General features: G+C 47.1%; 1 protein-coding gene across 1 annotated transcript in view; it reads right to left on the bottom strand.

The window, feature by feature from the left end:
• Positions 1–21,290, bottom strand: part of LOC121281204 (lymphocyte cytosolic protein 2-like) — a 153,894-nt gene that overhangs the window by 69,534 nt on the left and 63,070 nt on the right. The window contains exons 6-7 of the mRNA XM_041193978.1: positions 10,128–10,171; positions 9,809–10,010 (exon numbers count right to left, since the gene is read on the bottom strand). Of these exons, the coding sequence (XP_041049912.1) occupies positions 9,809–10,010; positions 10,128–10,171 (246 nt within the window). The remainder of the gene's footprint in view (positions 1–9,808; positions 10,011–10,127; positions 10,172–21,290) is intronic.

Genomic DNA, 21,290 nt, shown 5'->3' with positions numbered 1-21,290 from the left:
GTATGTGTAGACAAGCAGCAGTATGTGTAGACGAGCAGCAGTATGTGTACACGAGCAGCAGTATGTGTACACGAGCAGCAGTATGTGTACACGAGCAGCAGTATGTGTACACGAGCAGCAGCATGTGTACATGAGCAGCAGTATGTCTACAGGAGCAGCAGTATGTGTACATGAGCAGCAATATGTGTAGGCAAGCAGCAGTATGTGTACATGAGCAGCAATATGTGTACATGAGCAGCAGTATGGGTACATAAGCAGCAGTATGTGTACAGGAGCAGCAGTATGTGTACATGAGCAGCAATATGTGTAGACAAGCATCAGTATGTGTACACGAGCAGCAGTATGTGTACATGAGCAGCAGCATGTGTTCACGAGCAGCAGTATGTGTACACGAGCAGCAGCATGTGTACACGAGCAGCAGCATGTGTACATGAGCAGCAGTATGTCTACAGGAGCAGCAGTATGTGTACATGAGCAGCAATATGTGTAGGCAAGCAGCAGTATGTGTACATGAGCAGCAATATGTGTACATGAGCAGCAGTATGTGTTCACGAGCAGCAGTATGTGTTCACGAGCAGCAGTATGTGTACATGAGCAGCAGTACGTGTACAGGATCAGCAGCATGCATACATGGGCAGCAGCATGCGTACATGAGCAGCAGTATGTGTACACAAGGAGCAGCGGTATGTGTACAAGAGCAACGGATTGTGTATTGGGGCAGCAGTGTGTATACACAAGCAGCAGTATGTGTACATGAGCAGCAGTATAGGTACAGGAGCAGTAGTATGTATATAGGGTCAGCAGTATGTATACACAAGCAGCATTATGTGTACAGGAGCAGCAGTTTGTGTACGTGAGCAGTATGTGTACAGGAGCAGCAAAATGCATACATGAGCTGCAATACTTGTACACGAGCAGCAGTATGTGTGCAGGAGCAACAGCACGTGTGTAGGAGCAGCCGTATGTGTACAGGAGCAACAGTATGTATACACAAGCAGTAGTACCTGTACAGGGGCAGCAGTATGTGCAAAGAACAGCATTATGTGTAAAGGAACAGCAATATTTGGACTAGAACAGCGGATTGTGAACACACGCAGCAGTGTGTGAACACGAGCAGCAATACATGTACAGGAGCAGCAGCATGTGTGCAGGAGCAGTAGTATGTGTACATGAGCAGCAGTATGTGTACTTGAGCAGCAGTATGTGTACTTGAGCAGCAGTATGTGTACTTGAGCAGCAGTATGTGTACTTGAGCAGCAGTATGTGTACTTGAGCAGCAGTATGAAGACTGGAGCAGCAGTATGAAGACTGGAGCAGCAGTATGAAGACTGGAGCAGCAGTATGAAGACTGGAGCAGAAGCATGTTCACAGGAGCAGCAGTATGTATACAGGAGTAGCAATATGTGTAGGCAAGCAGCAGTATGTGTACAGCCGCAGCAGTATGTGTACACGAGCAGCAATATGCATACAAGAACAGCAGTATGTGTACTGGATCAGCAGTATGTGTGCAGGAGCAACGGTATGTGTACAGCCACAACAGCATGCGTACAGGAGCAGCAGTATGTGTACAGGAGCAGCATTATGTGTACACAAGCCGCAGTATGTGAACAGGATCAGCATTATGTGGACTAGAGCAGCAGCATGTGTACACGAGCAGCATTTGTGTACATGAGCAGTGTGGACATGTGTATGGACAAGTGTACTGGAGTGTGAGGCATATGTATGGAAGTGTGGGCATGTGTACTGGAGTGTGGGACATGGGAATGGGAATGTGTTCATGTGTGTGGGAGTGTTGACATGTGTACTGGAGTCTGGACATGTGTATGTAGTGTGGGACATGTGTACGGGAGTGTGGGACATGTGTATGGGAATATGGGACGTGTGTACGAGACTGTGGGACTTGTATATTCAAGTCCGGACATCTGTATGGGAGGGTGGATATCTGTATGGGAACGTGGACATGTGTATGGGAGTGTGGACATTTGTCCGTGAGGTTGGACGTTTGTACAAGAGTGTGCACGTGTACAGGTGTGTGAACATGTGTGCGGGTGTGTGGACATGTGTAAATGAGTGTGGACATTCGTACAGGAATGTGGACATGTGTACGGGAGTGTGGGTATGTGTACAGGAGTGTGGGACATGTGTGCACGAGTGCAGGCATGTGTACTGGAGTGTGGACATGTGTAGAGGAGTGTGGGCATGCGTATGGGAGTGTGGGCACATGTACAGGAGTGTGGACATGTATGCTGAGTGTGGACATTTGTACAGGAGTGTGGACATTTGTCCATGGGTGTGAACATGTATACGGGTGTGTGGACATGTGTACAGGAGTGTGGGAATTTGTAGGGGAGTGTGGACAAGTGTATGGGAGTGTGGACATCTGTACAGGTGTATGCATGTCTGCGGGTGTGTGGACCTGTGTACGGGAGTGTGTAAATGTGCACAGGAGTGTGGACATTTGTACGTGAGGTTGGACATTTGTACAAGAGTGTGCACATGTGTACAGGTGTGTGAACATGTGTGCGGGTGTGTGGACATGTGTACATGAGTGTGGACATTCGTACAGGAATGTGGACATGTGTATGGGAGTGTGAGTATGTGTACAGGAGTGTGGACATGTGTACGGGAGTGTGCACATGTGTACAGGAGTGTGCACATGTGTGCAGGTGTATGGACATGTGTACATGAGTGTGGACATTCGTACAGGAATGTGGACATGTGTATGGGAGTGTGGGTATGTGTACAGGTGTGTGGACATGTGTACGGGAGTGTGCACATGTGTACGGGGGTGTGAACATGTGTGCAGGTGTGTATAAATGTGCATGAGAATGTGGACATGTATACAAGAATGTGGACATGTGTACAGGATTGTGGACATGTGTATGGTAGTGTGGGACATGTGTACGGGAGTGTGGACCATGATGCAGGAGTGTGGGCATGTGTATGGGAGTGTGGACGTGTGTACAGGATTGTGGACATGTGTATGTGAGTGTGAGACATGTGTGGGAGTGTGGACCATGCATACAGGAGTGTGGGCATCTGTATGGGGGTGTGAACATGTTTGCGGGTGTGTTGATCTGTGTACAGGAGCATGGACATTTATACAGGAGTGTGGACATGTGTGTTTCAGTGTGGACATGTGTACTGGAGTGTGAACTTGTGTATGGGAGTGTGGACATGTGCGTCTGAGTGTGTATATGTGCACAGGAGTGTTGGACATGTATATGGGAGTGTGGGATATGTGTATGGGAGTGTGGACATGCCTGTTTGAGTGTGGACATGTGTACTGGAGTATGATCATGTGCACAGGAGTGTGGGACATGTGTATGGGAGTGTGGGACATGTGAACAGGATGTGGACATGTGTGCGGGAGTGTAGTATGTGTGTACGGGTGTGTGGACACTTGTATGGGAGTGTGGACATGTGTACTGGAGTATTGGACATGTGAATGGGTGTGTGGACATTTGTACGGGAGTGTGGACATGTGTACTAGAGTGTTGGACATGTGTACATGTGTGTAGATATTTGTACGGTAATGTGGACATGTGTACTGGAGTGTGGTTCATGTGTTTTTGAATGTGGACATTTGTACTGGAGTGTGAACATATGCACAGGAGTATGGGACATGTATATGGGAGTGTGGTCATTTGTGCAGGATTGTGGACATTTATACAGGGGTGTCAATGCGTCTGCGGGTGTGTGGACCTGTGTACGGGGGTGTTGACTTGTATATGGGAATGTGGGACATGTGTACCGGAGTGTGGACCATGTATACAGGAGTGTGGATATGTATAACAGGAGTGTGGACATGTGAACGGGAAAGTGGACATGTGTGCGGGAGTGTAGACATGTGCATGGGAGTGTGGGACTTATGTATGGGTTTGTGAACATGTGTATGAGAGTGTGCATAAGTGTACTGAGTGTGGACATGTATACAGGAATGTGGACATGTGTATGGGAGTGTGGACATGTGTTTGAATGTGGACATGTGTACTGGAGTGTGAACATGTGTACTGGAGTGTGAACATGTGTACTGGAGTATGTACATGTGCACAGGCGTGTCGGACATGTGTATGGGAGTGTGGGACATGTGTACAGGAGTATGGACACGTGTGTTTGAGTGTGGACATGTGTACTGGAGTGTGAATATGTGTATGGGAGTGTGGACATGTATACTGGAGTATGATCATGTGCACAGGAATGTGAGACATGTGTATGGGACTGTGGGACATATGAACAGAATTAGTAGTCACATAGAAAAATATGGGTTAATAAGAAAGAGGGTGCATGGATTTCTAAAGGGGAATTTGTGTTTAATTAACTTGCTGGAGTTTTTTGAAGAGGTAACAGAAAAGGTCAATGAGGGTAATGTTGTTGATGTGGTGTACATGGACTTTAAAAAGGCATTAGACACAGTGCCACACAACAGACTTGTGAGAAAAGTTATTGCTCATGGGATAAAAGGGGCTCTAGCAACATGGATACAAAATTGGCTGAAAAATAGGAAGCAGAAAGTAATGGTCAATTGATATTTTTCGGGCTGGAAGAAGGCTTGTAGTAGAGTTCCCCAGGGGTCGGTATTGGGATCGTTGCTTTTCCTGATATATATTAATCTAGACCTTGGTGTGCAAGGCACAAATTCAAAGTTTGCAGATGATATGAAGCTTGGGAATGTTGTGAACTGTGAGGACGGTGTGGAAACTTCAAGAGGACATAGACAAGTTGGTGGAGTGGGCAGATAGGTATCACACAAAGTTCAATGCGGAGAAGTGTGAGATGATGCATTTTGATAGGAAGGACATGGACAAACAATATAAAATAGGGGGTGAAATCTTGAATGGGGTGCCAGAGCAGGAAAACCTGGGGGTATTACGTGCATAGATCATTGGAGGTGGCAGGACAGGATGAAAGAGCAGTAAATGAAGCATATAGTATCCTGGGCTTTATTAATAGGAGCCTAGAGTACAAGAGCAGGGAGGTTATGCTGAATTTATATAAGACACTTATTAGACTTCAGCTGGAGTATTGTGTAGTTCTAGGTGCCACACTATAGGGAGGATGTGAACACATTGGAGAGAGTGCAGAGGAAGCTGACAAGAATGGTTCCAGGGGTGAGAAACTTCAGCTATGAGGATAGATTGGAGAGGTTGGGACTGTTCTCCTTGGAGAAGAAGAAGGCCAAGAGAAGATTTGATAGAGATGTTCAAAATCATGAGGGGGCTGGACAGAGTAGATAGAGAGACTGTTCCTGCTCATAAAAGGATCAAGAATGAGAGGGAACAGATTTAAAGCGATTTGCAAAAGAAGCAAATGTGACATGAGGAAAAACTTTTTCACACAATGAGTGGTTCGTGTCCGGAATGCACCACCTGGAAGTATGGTGGAGGCAGGTTCAATTGAGGCATTCAAGAGGGCGTTAGATGATTATTTGAATAACAACAATGTGCAGGGGTACAGGGAGAAGGCAGGGCAATGGCACAAAGTCATAATGCTCATTTGGAGAGCCGGTACAGACATGATGGGCTGAATGGCCTCATTCTGTGCCGTTAAGATTTTGTGATTTAAAGGCACCATGAGCACAAGAGGGTGATTTTACATTCATTTCTGTTTACTTTATCTACACTGGCCTGGGATTGAAGAACAGAAAAGTTCATGTACATAATTTGGAATTGTCACAATAAGATAAATTTTGTTTTTGTTGTCATGGCCTGTGTATGCTTCACCTTTTTATTTTATTGGTGCAGGGTACGCCAGTATTTAATGCTGGATGCAAGTGGCTCTAAACTTTATTGCACAGGCACTGAATGGACTTTGTGTTCAAATGAAAGGGTCCTTTCAGATATCCAGGATGGAAGCAGCAGCCCTGGCATGCTGTCGAAGCTGATCTTTGGTAACCTAGCTAAAGGAGTGTTGGGTCAAGGCATCCCTGTTGTCCCTGCCTCCCTGGAGGTTACTGAGGTCTGGCTCCACACCCTCAGTGTTCTCCTCACTGTGCTCCTACTCTGACTCACTACTGGACTCATCCTCTGTGGCCTCTGGAGCTGCCTCTAGATCTTCTTCCTCCAGTGGGTCCCCCCTTGCCAGTGCCAGATTGTGGAGAGTGCAGCATGCAACCACTATCAGTGACACCCGCTCTGGGGGGGGATATTGCGATGCTGTCCCTGAACGGTCTAGGCATCGGAAGCGCATCTTGAGAAGACCTATGGTCCTCTCTTCACCGCCCTTGTTGAGGTATGACTTATATTGTAATGCTTCTCTGCCTCTGTTCTTAGGACAGAGGCAGAGTGGCATTGTGAGCCACCTTTTCACCAGATAGCCCTTGTCACCCAGCAGCCATCCATCCAGTCGGGCTGGAGCACTGAAGAGCCTCAGCACCTGGGAGTGTCTCAGGATGTACACCTCAAGCTGCCAGGGTACCTTGCACAGACTTGCAGAATCTGCATCCTGTTGTCACACACTATCTGCACGCTTATGGAGTGGAATCCCTTCCTGTTGACGAAGGCTCCCGGCTGACCCCTAGTGCCTTGATGGTCACATGTATGCAGTCGATTATACTCTGGACACGGGGGAACCCAGCAAAGCCTCTGGCTCTCTTACCCTGGCTGGCCTCATCCGTACAGTAAAGAATGAAGGTCAGTACCCCCCTGAACAGAGCTTCTGTCACCAGCTTGACATAGCTATGGACAGCTGATTGGAAGACTCCACACAGATCCCCCACTGACCCCTGGAAAGAGCCGGAGGCATAGAAGTTGAGGCCATTGTGACCTACAGCGCCACTGCGTCCACCCACACAGTCGGAGCTGATCTCAGGCCCAATCATCTGACAAATGGAGGTTACTTGAGAGGCGGAGCCTCCATCGGCATTGTACCTCGGACATATTGAGGCAACTGCATCGCTACCTGTAAACTCTAGCAACAGCGTATTGTTGTCTTCAGTGGCCCTTTTCTCCTTGGACTGCCAGCTGGCCCTGCATCCCTTGTGCCTGCACCTCTCCTCCCACAGGTTCCTCCCTTGGAAGCTGCATTGGGGCACATGGCTTCCTTCCCCTCTCTTCCTCCTCAGTGGAGGTGTCACCAGTGAAGACCAGAATCCCCATTACCAGGGTAATAGAAGGCTGTTTGATACCTGGAAGGGTCCACATGGTTTGAATCTTCCAGGGGCCTGGAAGACAGCAATGAGTCCTGAAATGAGGCCTGGAAATGCTAACAATGAAGCCTCAAATAGAGATGAAGCTTCCAAGTACCAATAAGCAATCAGCTCCAAACTATCTCCAAAACTGCTCACTACTCACACTGGCAATGCTGCTGACCCATTTTATCATGCCCTTGGATGCGGTTTGTGAAAATGTCGGCTGGCCGCCTGCCAATTTTGTCCATGCAACAAGCAGAAAATCGTACGGGCAAGGAAAAATCACAGTCAATTCGACTGCTGAAGGCCTTAAGTGGCCTGTTAATTAATGGCAGGCACCGCTCCGGCACCCACACATGCCCATTGAGTGAAATATCGTGTGATATTTTACTCCCCTTCGGGTCAGGCATGACAAAAAATTGTGCCCCAGAATATTATAAATTCAACTGTTGTACACCGTCATGAAAATGTGTTTTGAGTCAAATAATCATTTTTAATTCACCGGCTGGAAACTTGAACTTAACTTTTAAAAACAGGCTTTTTAAAAAACAGAGGCTAAAGGTAACTTAAGATCACATCTAATGATGGCTAACCAATTTTTATTACTGTACATTCCACATTTCAATTCAATGGAATGGACACAACAAGTCTGCAAAACCCACTAAAGACAATGACCTCTTGGGGAATGTGAGGAACCCACATCTCCTGTCCCATTAACAAGGTGCTGAAGCAATCACCTGAGGTAATCAGGTTGGAGATGAACTGTGAAATCGCATCATATGGACAATGGGACCCTGGCTAAGAGAGCTTACCAGACATGATCGAATCAAGTTACCCTTGGAATATAGTAACAATTGCCTTATTTGGATCCCCCTGGCAATTGGAAAGGGAAGGTCACATGACAAGCCAATGCTCTGTATGTTTTAAGCACATGGGCAGAATTTTATGCCGGCAGGATTTTACGGTCCCGCTGAAGTCAATGGAGTTTTGAATGCTTGCCGCATTTTACGGCCCCACCCTACCGTGATGGGACTATAAAATTCTGCCCTATGTTTTGTCGGCAGGACTGAGGGCAAACAGCTGAGGCTGAGAGAGAAGACCCAAGTGAGGTCCCTCCTGCCTCCCTCTCTCTCCAACTCACTTGGCAAACTTCAAGTCTATTAGCTGACCATGACTATCCAAGGATGCTCCTGCTGCAGACAGAAATCTCTTAAAAGAATTTAACCCAGCCCTACCGTCTCCTGAAGAATAACAAAATCAGCCATCTACATCTTTAAATCAGAAGGATCTGGGCCGCTGAAGAGAAGCTGTAAAACCACCGAGTTCAGCCTGAAGCCAGCTGAATCACCAAACTACAGACTACACATTCTTTTTACTTCTTATGGGCTCTAATTTGACCACCCTATCCACCCCCACTCTGTAATCTGTATTTGTGTGTGTGTGAAAGTCGGGGCATAGCTTATTATTTCATAGTTCAAGTATAATAAAGCTAAAACAAAAACAGAATTACCTGGAAAAACTCAGCAGGTCTGGCAGCATCAGCGGAGAAGAAAAGAGTTGATGTTTCAAGTCCTCATGACCCTTCCACAGAACTGAGTGAATATAAGGAAAGGGGTGAAATATAAGCTAGTTTAAGGTGGGGGTGGGGGTGGGGGGGGGGGGGGGGGGGGGGGGCGGCGGGGGGAGAGAAATGGGAGAGGGGGGGTGGTGTGGTTGTAGGGACAAGCAAGCAGTGATAGGAGCAGATAATCAAAAGTTCAAGTTGTTGAATTCAACATTCAGTCCGGAAGGCAAGCTAACCTCCTTCTATGTTAACCTCAAGAAAACCTGTCCTATTGGTTCTTTTATGACCACAGTGTGTAAAAAGTTGTATTAATGGAATAGGCAAGCATACCCTTTTCAAAGAAAAAGACCTTTTGTGGTCAAATGAGGAGAGGGAAATCAGAGGAGCCATTCGACCCCTCTCACCTGATTGTAACAACACATGAAGTTCAGCAGATTTAGAGTTCACATCTACATAGCGGCGAAGGTTTCCTTTATACATGTGCTTAAATATCTAAAAACTCAGGAATTAAATAATTTAATCTCTGCATGTGAATAATGAAAGCTGATATAATAATCATATAAATACTTTTCAGAAACCAGAATTAAACTTATAATGAAACCGTTGTTGAATAAATGGCAATTCCATAGTGAGGCTGCTCTCGGTCTTTTTCCTCTGATAGAAAATTGAAGCCTTGTTGTGACTGATCCAACAGCTATTGCGACCTTAACTACCTACCAACACTCTCAATTTGTAACTCTTTCGAGTACAAACCCGTTTCCATCTGTTTCAGATGAAGTTACATTGTTTCATAGATTGCTGTTGTGAGATTTGAACTCTTGATACTCTTTCGAGTACAAACCTGTTTCCATCTGTTTCAGATGAAGTCACATTGTTCCATAGTTTGCCATTGTGAGATTTGAACTCTTGATCTTGGGGTTACAAACCCAGTACCATAACCACTTGGCTATTTAGGCCAAGCCCACTCTCAATTTGTACTCTACTGTTCTGGCTACATGTCCAAGGGTATTAATTAATCCAAGCCTCTGTGAAATTGCTCAGGTCTGAATTATCTGCTGTTTGTAACAGGCAGCTCCTACTAAACTCCAATCTGTCGGCTGAATTTAGGAATGTACCTGCATAGTCCGAGTCATTGGAAATTGGTTTTGCTGCACATATCTTGATCTGATGAGCTTCTTCATCATTTGAAGGAGGTGGTTCATAGTCATTGTCACTGTTGTGTCCTTCACCATCTTCATTTGGTGATTCATAATCTCCATCATCATCCTCAGACTCTTGCTCTTGGTCTGGGTCCTCATAGTCATCATCATCCTCCGTCTGAATGACATTGCATTTACTTTTAATATCAAATCTCCACAGGATGCAACATTGAAAATATTTCAGTTACACTTTTCAAGAGCGCAGTAATGTGAAAAGGCAAATGAGGTTACTTACAAATTCGTCTGAATCCCATCCAATGTCCTCATCAGGTCTGTAATCTGCAATAACAGAGTAACAATGAACAAGTGTGAGATCTGAAATTTTCTGTCTTACCATCTCTGGCTCAGGCCACAACTGTGTACGAGAAAGTTGAGCGAAGTGCCTCAATTGAAGTTTCTACAATTGCTACTGTGAAATAAAACATTAGCTGCGCAAGACAGCAGCTGTCCTTCTGACTGCTCCTCCAACAACAACAACTTGCATTTATATAGCGCCTTTAACATAGTAAAATGGCCCAAAGCACATCACAGGATCAGTGGCCAGATGCTAAGCTAAATAAGAAGGCATTAGGGGAGATGATCAAAATCTTGAACACACTGAGAAAAGACAGTGAAAAGGCAGTGGGAAAGATCTTCCGATCAGCGAGCAGGAGTGGGGCTAAATCAGCTGTGGGCCTGCCGACCTGTTAACAGTCTATTGAAGCCATTGAAAAAGTAATTAACATCGTTAATGACCCTGCCCATCCAACCTTGGGTTGATGGGCAGGCCGGGAGCGCTGCCGGGCTTCAGATAAAGCATGAAATCTCATCCACAGGCGGGATGAGGTTTCATGAGGGTTATTAAATACTTAATAAAGGCTTGAATTAAAGTGATGGACATGTCCCAACTCATATGACAGTGTCACATAAGGGGACATGTCAGGGAAATCATTCTATCATTTGTTTAACTATTTTTAATTTGGAGCCGATTTCCCTGAGGCAGCACTTAGTCTCAGGGAGATCGGTGCACTCTTTATCGCGCATGCGCAAAAGAGCGCACTCTCGGCTGAGTGAATCCCGGCACCCCCCCCCACCGCCTGCCCCCCGCTTGCACAGGGAGCGCATAGCCTTAATTGGCCCGCCCATGTAAAATGGTGGCATGCCCTCGATCGGGGGCGCTAATCGGAGGTGCACCTGCCCCTGCCCGCACCTGCTCCTGCACTTCCCCCCCCTCTAACGGGGGGATAATTTTTCCCAGTGAAACACTAGGATGTGGAAACATTTCACGGTCAGTGTCCCCATCTCTGAACAGCAGATACCCAGACCTTCTCCAATGGTGAAGTGTCTCAAGCTGGGAACATGCTGTGAATCATGGCACCTCAAGCATATTTCATGTTTACATTCTTGCCCCAAATCTCCTGGGTTATCACACTACTTAAAGGAGAAATTAATTTTAGTGCATGTGTAATATCTGCCCATGTCCAATGATAGCACTCTCACCACTGAGTCAGGAGGTTGAGACCCACTCCAGTAACTGGAACAATTGACACCCCAGTGCAGTGTTGAGGGAGAGCTGCACTTTCAGATGGGGCATTAAACCGAGGCCCCATATGCCCTCTCAGATGGACACTAAAGATCCAAGGGTGTTATTTCAAAGAGGAGCAGGAGATTTCTCCCAGTGGCCTGGCCAGGATTTATCCTTCAATCCTCACTGAAAGAGATGATCTGTACATTTGCCACATGACCAAATTAGCTATTGGGTTTCTGACATTGCAACAGTGACCAGCTTCAAAAATACTTAACGAAACAAGAAAGCGGAGTTGATGTAGAAGGTCAGAAATGGTCTTATTAAATAACAGAGCAGGCTCAAATTGCTGTATGGTCTATTCCTGCTCCTGTTTCTTATGGTGTCAATTGGCTGTAAACTGCTTTGAGATGCCCTGAGGTTAAAGAAGGTAAAACATAAAGACAAGCTCTTTGTTTTACTCTAATGTTGGGTGTATTTACTTGAAGTGAAATGTTGCTTTCAAGCAACGTAATAGATAATGGATTAAATGAAGAGATTTAGAGCAGAGGGTAGGAGAAATGTCTTCGCCCAGAGAGTTGTGGGGATGTGGAATTCAGTTCCAGGATTAGTGATTGAGGCAGAAACTGTATCAATATTCCAGATTAGACTGGACAGACAGATGAGGGAAAAGGGATCTGGGAACAGAGTGGGTAAATGTGATTAGAACTATTTGCTCATGTGGAGGGTAACTGGTTGGACCGAATGGTTTGTTTCTCTGTAATGAAATTCAAAATATTTCTGTACAGTTTTCAAAATTAATTTTTGGCATTACGTTGGCATGGAAAGTCATATGATCAGAGAAAATCCCAGGCAGCTTCCAAGTTTCCTGTGGTGCTTCTTTCAATTTATGTGCATCCCTTTACATTTACATGTGTCAAATATTACTGCTTAACCAGGGTCCTAAATTTCAGCAGCAACTCCCACAGCAATTCTAAAACTATTCGGTGGCAATTCTGCCCTCAACTTGGGGACATCTCAACCTCGGTACATCATTGTCACTTCACACCCAGTGTAGGTTGACAGGATCGCGATTCTCCATGTCCCATTCATTACTGCCAGTTTCCTTTGGGAGAGGTTTGGGCTGAATCCTCTGACTCCATAAGACCATAAACCATAAGGTGTAGGAGCAGAAGTAGGCCGTTCGGCCTATCAAGTCTGCTCCACCATTCAATGAGGTCATGGTTGATCTGATGATAATCCTCAACTCCACTTTCCTGCCTTCCCCCCATAATCCTTGATTCCCTTACTGATTAAAAATGTCTATCTCAGCCTTGGATATACTTAACGACCCAGCCTCTACAGCCCTCTGCGGTAAAGAATTCCACAGATTGGCTACCCTCTGAAAGAAGAAATTCCTCCTCATCTCTATTTTAAATGGGCGCCCCCTTACTCTGAGATTATGCCCTCTGGTCCTAGACTCTTGCACAAGATGAAACAACTTCTCAGCGTTTACCCTGTCAAGCCCCCTAAGAATCTTATATGTTTCAATAAGGTCGCCTCTCAATGAGTACAGGCATAATCCACTCAACCTTTCCTCATAAGAAAATCCCTCCATACCAGGATCAACCTAGTGAACCTTCTCTGGACTGCCTCCAATGCCAGTATATCTTTCCTTCGATAAGGGGACCAAATTGTTCACAGTATTCTAAGTGTGGTCTAACTAGTGCCTTGCATAGTTTTAGCAAGACTTCCCTATTTTTATATTCCATTCCCTTTAAAATAAAGGCCAACATTCCAATTGCCTTCCCTATTGCCTGTTGAACTTCTATGTTAGCTTTTTGGGATTCATGCACAAGGACTCCCAAATCCCTCTGTGATGCAGCCTTCTGCAAGTCTTTCTCCATTTAAATAATATTCAGCTCCCCTATTCTTCCTGCCAAAGTGCATAACCTCACATTTTCCCACATTATATTCCATCTGCCAAGTTTTTGCCCACTCACTTAACCCGTCCACATTCCTGTGTAGACTCCTTGTGTCATCCTCACCACTTGCCTTCCCACCTATTTTTGTGTCATCTGCAAACTTGGCGATAGTACATTCACTTCCCTCATCTAAGTCATTAATATATATTGTAAATAATTGAGGCCCCAGCACTGATCCACTGACTCCACCAAACACGGTCCATGACATTTGGGATCAGGGTTGAGAGGAAGGAATTCCCACACCAGAAACTTCCCCGTTTCTGGTTTGCTTTCTGCACAGTGTCTGGCATTCCGGGACGAACCATTTTTACTGGCATTTCAACCAGCAGGTAAGGGCTCCACTTGGGAAACCAGAACAAGTAACGTCAGGAGTATGGGTAGGCCATTCAGCCGCTCATGCCTGCTTCTTCATTCACTTAGATCTGAACTGATCTGCATCTCAACTCCTTAATTTTGACACAACTGTAGCTTGTCTTCAGAGAGCAGTTAAGAGTCAATCACTGGAGTCATATAGAGGCCAGAAAGTTGAAGGTCACACCCTTGTTCTAGAATCTGGGGGGGTTGCATTAAATATATGACTATGTCCTTTAGATTATTAACTAGCTCTGTAAGTTGAAGCTGCTTCTCTGCAGCAAACATCCCCAATGTGTTCGATGTGACTCTGGTACCTGATTGTGAAGGGGAAGATAGAGTGGGGCAGGGGAAACAGGAAGGGGAGGTGAGAAATAGTAAAGAGCTAGGGTGGGGACACTTGGGGAAGGTGAGAATGGGCCAGCAAGTGAAAACTGGAACAAAGGTAACAGAACAGGAAGAAAGGGCGGATAAGTGGAGGATGGAGGGGGAGCAATGGAGGGCAGCTTCAGGGAAACAAAGACAAGCACAAAGGTCAGGGCAGGGGGCGGGAGGTGCGTGGGCCACAGCTAGAGGCAAAAAGTACAACCAGACACCAATGACAAATAGGAGAATGGATAGCAACAGCAGCAGTGAGGTGAAAATGATATGGAAGTCAAAAGATGCATAATGTGAGCAAGCTCATGGGACCTTAACTAATGATAACACAGACTTTTAGATTTCATATAAAACAGAACTAAACCACTGCCTTTCGAGTATAAAATTGAGTATTTGAAATTGTTTGAAAGCACTTTACAGTGTTAAATTGGCAAGTCCCCAGCAATAACTGCTATTAAATAACAAGCTGTCTAATCTGGCCATTCGCTACCACACAAGGTTCTGAATTTGACTGTTATTTGCTCTGGATTTGTGGCTTGTCAGTCCCCACAAATTTCATATCTTGCACATTTGCCTGATTAACTAGATTCATGACATCTATAAGACCACCCGATTAAAGAGGGTTTAGATCAGTGGGATTGTACAAACCTCACGCAGTTCATGTCTTCATAAATTTCTAATCATACAGCTCAGGAGAAGGCCATCCCACCCATTGTATCTGTGCCAGCTCTATGGAAGAGCAATTTGATTTGCTCCACCTCCCCACTGCTCTTTCTTCTCAGTCCTTCAATCTTTTAATTTTCAGTACTTATCCAATTCCCTTTTGAAAGTTATGATTGAATCTGCTTCTGTCACCCTTTCACACAGCAGATTCCAGATCACAGCCACTTCACGTCATACCCTATTTCCAATTTTTGTTTTTGCAAAAATATACTTTATTCATAAATCTTCAAAAACATTTCGAACCATTTCAAAATCACCATTACAAAAATACAATCAGGTTCAACTTTTACAACATGATTCACAAGGTGTATCAGTACAAACAATGAATATTACAATCCTTGGCAGACATTCATTTTAAGCTGTACAGCCTGAGGGGCTCTTTACAGTTCCCAGTCCCTCAGTGCACCGTGGCAGAAAGGTCTTAGGCAGCGACCCTTCCCCATTGTGCCTTTGCGGCGGCTGCCCCAAGCTTAACTGTGTCCCTCAGCACGTAATCCTGGACCTTGGACTGTGCCAGTCTGCAACACTCGGTCGGGGACAACTCTTTGCACTGGAAAACCAACAAGTTTCGGGCAGACCAAAGAGCGTCTTTCACCGAGGTGATGATCCTCCAGCTGCAGTTGATGTTTGTCTCGGTGTGTGTCCCTGGGAACAGTCCGTAGAGCACAGAGTCCTGTGTCACAGAACTGCTCGGGATGAACCTCGACAGAAACCACTGCATCTCTCTCCAGACCTTCTTCGCAAAGACACAATCTACAAGGAGGTGAACAACAGTCTCTTCCCCACCACAGCCACCTCGAGGGCAACATGCAGAGGGGGCGAGACTCCTGGCATGTAGGATGGATATTACAGGGAGGGCCTTTCTCACCACCAGCCAAGCAACGTCTTGCTACTTGTTGGAAAGTTCTGGCGATGAGGCATTCTGCCAAATGACTTTGTCAATCTGCTCAGGGAACCATCCCACAGGATCCACCCTCTCCTTTTCCCTCAGGGCCTTTAAGACGTTACGTGCTGACCACTGCCTGATGGATTTGTGGTCAAAGGTGTTTCTCTGCATAAATTTTCCCACGAGGGACAGGTGGTATGGCACAGTCCAACTACTTGGAGCATTCCGCGGCAGCGTGGCCAGACCCATCCTTCGTAACACTGGGGACAGGTAGAACCTCAGCATGTAGTGACACTTGGTGTTTGCATACTGAGGGTCTACGCACCGCTTGATGCAGCCACACACAAAGGTGGCCATCGATATGAGGGCGATGTTGGGCACGTTTTTTCCCCCTTTATCTAGAGGCTTGTACATTGTGTCCCTGCGGACACGATCCATTTTCGACCTCCAGATAAAGCGGAAGATGGCTCAGGTGATTGCCACCACACAGGAGTGTGGAATGGGCCAGACCTGCGCCACGTACAGCAACAGCGAGAGTGCCTCACACCTGCTGACCAGGTTCTTACCCGCAATGGAGAGGGAGCGTCGCTCCCACATGCCCAGTTTCCTTTTCACCATAGACACTCGCTCCTTCCAGTTTCTAACGCGTGCCCTGGTCCCTCCGAAACATATCCCCAGCACCTTCAGGCCGTCAGCCCTGACAGTGAAGGGGACAAAGGACCGGTCAGCCCAGTTCCCAAAGAACATGGCCTCGCTCTTCCCATGATTTACCTTGGCTCCCGAGGCCAGTTCGAACTGGTCGCAAATGTGGATCAGTCTGTGCACCGACAGCGGATCTGAGCAGAAGACGGTGACATCGTGCATGTACAGGGAGACTTTGACCTGAGTGCCTCCACTGCCTGGGATCGTCACTCCTCTTATGCCCGGATCCTTCCTGATGGACTCAGCAAAGTGTTCTATGCAACACACAAACAGAACAGGCGAGAGAGGGCAGCCCTGCCTGACTCCAGATTTAATAGGAAAGCTATCTGATTCCCACCCATTGATAGAGTCTGCACTACTGATGTTAGTGTAGAGCAGTTGGATCCAATTGCGAATTCCCTCCCCAAACCCCATTTTGGAGAGCACATCCACCATGTAGGTGTGCGAAATTCTGTCAAAGGCCTTCTCCTGATCCAGGCTGATCAGGCAGGTATCCACACTCCTGTCCTGTACATAGGCAATCGTATCCATGAGCAGCGTGAGGCTGTCAGAGATCTTCCTGCCCAGCACAGTGCAGGTCTGGTCAGGGTGAATCACCAATTCCAGAGCGGATTTGACCCGATTGGCGATGACCTTGGACAGAATCTTATAATCCACATTCAACAGTGAAATGGGTCGCCAATTTCTAATTTCCTCCCTTTCCCCCTTGTGCTTGTAGATGAGGGTGATAATGCCTTTCCTCATGGATTCTGACATACTGCCAGCCAGGAGCATACTCTCGTACACTTCTAGCAGGTCCGGGCCGATCCAGTCCCACAGAGCCGAATACAACTCCGCCAAGCCATCGCTTCCGGGAGTTTTACTCTTCTCAAAGGACTCAAGGGCCTCAGTCAGTTCGTTAGGAGTTAGTGCTTTGCCCAGACTCTCCCGTGTGCTGTCATCTAAGACCTCCGTGATAGAGGACAGGAAGGACTGGGAGGCCGTGCTGTCTGTGGGCTTCACGTCATACAATCCGGCATAAAAGGATTTGCTGATCCTCAAAATGTTGGACTGTGATGATTTTACTGAGCCATCTTCTTCCTTCAGGCTGCTGATCACAGAGCTCTCTCTGTGTACCTTTTGGAAGAAGAAACGTGAGCACGTCTCGTCCTGCTCCATGGAGTGGACTCTGGAACGGAAGATGATCTTGGAGGCCTCTGAGGCAAAGAGCGAGGCTTGCTGGCTCTTCACCTCTTGGAGTTCCTCCTTGACATCGACCCCCATCGACTGCAGCCGGAGCAGATTCTGCATGTTTTTCTGGAGTCGGGACATTTCCCTCTGTTCCTTTCTAGCTTTCTGGGTGCCTTTGAGAATGAAAAACCTCTTGATGTTTCCCTTGATCACTTCCCACCAGTGTGTCAGTGACTCAAAATGGGGTTTCACGGTTCTCCAACCTTTGTAATCCCTCTTGAGCTCCTCAATGTTATCTGGGGTCAGCAGTTGCATGTTTAGCTTCCATGCCCCCCTGCCAACCCTCTGGTCTTCCTCTAAGTGACAGTCAGCCAGTAGGAGGCAGTGGTCAGAGAAGAACACCGGCTTGACGTCGGTGGATCTGACTGTGAATGCACAGGACACAAACAGGAAATCTATCCTGGAACAGACGGACCCGTCAGGCCGCGACCAGGTGTATCTATGCTGCGCTCCGTCTGCAGGGTTGCTGAAGACGTCGTGCAGCTTGGCATCCTTTACTGTTTCCATCAGGGATCTGGACGTAGCGTCCAATCTGCTGTCGGCCCTGCCGGATCATCCAGCCGCATCGATGATGCAGTTGAAGTCACCGCCCAGAATGACTGGCCTGGAGGTTGCCAGCAGCAGTGGGAGCTGCTGAAAAACCTCCAGCCGCTCAGCCCCTTGTGACGGGGCGTAGACGTTAATTAACCGGAGTGGAGCATTCTTGTACATTACGTCTGCTACGAGGAGGCGCCCGCCCACCACTTCCTTAAGCTGGGAGACGGTGAAGCTGCCTCCCCGCAGCAGAATACCCAGGCCGGAGGAACGAGAGTCGTTTCCTCCCGACCAGATCGATGGCCTATGGGACCACCATTGTGACCATTGCCTGTAGGAGCTGAGGTGCGGTATCGCACACTCCTGAAGAAACAACAGGTCAGCTTTGACCTTGGCAAGGTAATCCACATCGCGTAGTGGATTTAATGCTACGCACATTTATGGATACAATCTTTACACCCATTTTAAAGCAGTTAGTCACTTAACAAACCTGTTGTCTCTGAGAGTTCCAGACCTTTGGTCTGCTCCTTCATGCCCGTAGTGTGCTCAAATTGCTTCACTTTGGATGGGCTGAGGAAAGCATCCTGAACCTCCCCATTGGTGGTGTTCTGTTCGGGTGGCATCTGGGGGTCTGTGCAGAGAGCGGGGTTTGAAATGTCCTCTGTTGGAGAAGCTTCTCCAATCCTCTCCCCCTCTGGGGCGTTGCTGCTCCCGGCTTCCCGGAGCTGGGGTGCGCTGAGCGCCTCACTGTTCCCAGATTCCTGGGGCTGTGGTACACTGGCCTCTTCAGATTGTGGGCAAAGTTGGGGTGCGCTGGTCTCTTCATTGTCTCCAATGTTCTGGAGCTCGAGTGTCTCATCCTCCAACTCCCTAGCGTTTTGCCGCTTCTTCTGTTGGTACCGCCCTGGCCCTTCTTCGTCCGAATAGCTGCTGCTCTTGTTATCTGTGTCGGATAGGAGACGCCTCTTGCCTCTTGTCTGGGAAGTGGCTTGGTTTCTTCTTAGCCCCTTCTTCCTTTTGGCTCTCTTCACCAGCTGCCACTCCCCCTGCTGCTTTCCCACTGCTGCCTCCTCCTCCTTCGTTGATTCGCTCTCCTGAGGAGTGGGAGGTTCAGGGGGCCGTGCTGTTGGTTGGCCGTCTGTTGCCCCAATCTTTTCCTCCACCTTGTCTCTCTCTGTGTCCTCCTTTGTCCCGTTGTTCTCCCTGGGGGCCTTGGTAGTTGGAGTGACACGAGGCATTTCTTCTGCTTCCCCCTCGTTGGCTTTGGCTGCCTGTGCATAAGTGAGGCAGCATTTGGGGCAGGTCCTGTAGAGGTGACCTGCCTCGCCACACAGGTTGCAGCACTTAGCCTGTTTACAGTCTTTTGTCTGGTGCCCTTCCTGTTTGCAGTTCTTGCAGAGGATGGCGCTGCAGTTGGCTGCCACATGACCAGACTTGCCGCATGAGCGACAAAGTTTGGGTTGCCCAGCATAGACAAGGTAGCCATGGCTTCCCTCGATAGCGAATCTGAAAGGGGGGTGGAAGACGGCTCCCTTACCGTCGGTCTTGAGCATTACCTTAACCTGGCGGTTACATGTCCAGATCCCCAAATCATCTCTAACCGTGGTGCAGCTCCCAACCTTATCGAAGTACCTGGTAAGGAAGGTGAGTACGTCAGCGACAGGGACGAAGGGGTTGTAAAGGTGCACCGTAGCAACCCGTTCTTGTTGCAACGGCAGAGCAAAGAACGGCTCCGCTGTCAGGATCTTCATTTCTGGCAGGTCTTTCTTTTCCTCAAACACCTTCAGGAGTTTGACACAAGTTGCCACTTGCTTGAAAGACACATCAAAAAATCCAGCGCTGGGGAAATCCTGTAGGCAGTAGATCTCCGCAGCCTCGAAAGCACACAGCTTGAATAGGATCCTCTTGGTGAAGAAGGTCCTATCCATTCCTGTTCCTTGCTCGCTGCCCTTCACCATGACTCGGATGGTGCTAGGTACCCCATGGTAAGGAGCTCGACTGGTTATAGCCATTGCTCTTTCCCTGGCAGAAACGCGATGAAGGTCTCTCCCCTGCCAGGTACCCTATTTCCAATTCTACTGAAATCAGTGGGTGGTGTAAAAGCAGCTGCTTATTCACAATTGCTCATTTCACCCTGTAGCCATGGTGCAACTTCACCTCTTATTCATTCCGGTTTTCAGTCAGTGAGAATTCATTAGAAACAGGAGCTGGTGCAGGTCACACAACCCCTCGAGTCTGCTCTGCCATTCAATAAAGCCATGTGTGAACTTCTACATTAGTTCCACTTTCCTAACTTATCTCCAAACCCCTGATTTCCATAATGTCCAAAAATCTATCGATCTCAGTCTTGAATCTACTCAATGGCCGAGCATCCCCAGCTGTCTGGGGTAGCGAATTCCAAAGATTTACACTGGCCCACTGAGTGAAGATAGCTGGATTATTTGGAAAGATGGCTAGTCCTCAATAAACAGTGATGGCATGGTACAGCAGAAAGAGTTAGGACAGTGTCAAAATCCTGCACAGGAAGTGGTAAGGGGAGGGTTTAGCAAGCTATTTACAGCTTCAGTAATTTCCATATTTCTTACCTCTGAGTGGAGGCAAACATATTCTTACAGGGACAGGAGGGGAAAATCAGAGACACCAGTTACCTCTGTCTATCTCCTAGAGATTGGATCAGGAATATGGTGAGAGAGCTGGGGGCATCTTTAATCATGATGCATATAGCTCAGGAGTTGGACAGAGGTGTCAGCTTTGGCTCGAGTTAGCACACTTTGTCTCAGACACTATTCAGAGACAAGATTCAACTGAGATTACAATAAAAACAGATTATCAATCACCTTTGCTCTGAAGAAGAGTCATACAGACTTGAAACGTTAACTCTGTTTCTCTCGCCACAGATGCTGCCAGACCTGCTGAGCTTTTCCAGCATTTTCTGTTTTTATTATCAATCACAACACTGATTGTGGGAGCTTGCTGTGCACCAATTAGCTGCCACTGTTCCTACAGATAACAAAGGTGACTACATAGGACTGTAAAGCGCTTTGGATTGAGCTAAGAACTCGAAAACCACCACATAAATGCAAACCTTTCTAATTATTCAAATCAGGAAGTTAGACCAGAGCCAAT

This window comes from Carcharodon carcharias, chromosome 8 (genome assembly GCF_017639515.1).
Source record: "Carcharodon carcharias isolate sCarCar2 chromosome 8, sCarCar2.pri, whole genome shotgun sequence".
NCBI lineage: Eukaryota > Metazoa > Chordata > Chondrichthyes > Lamniformes > Lamnidae > Carcharodon > Carcharodon carcharias.
The sequence above is the reverse complement of the archived record's forward strand: the minus strand, read 5'-3'. Positions and strand labels throughout refer to the sequence as shown.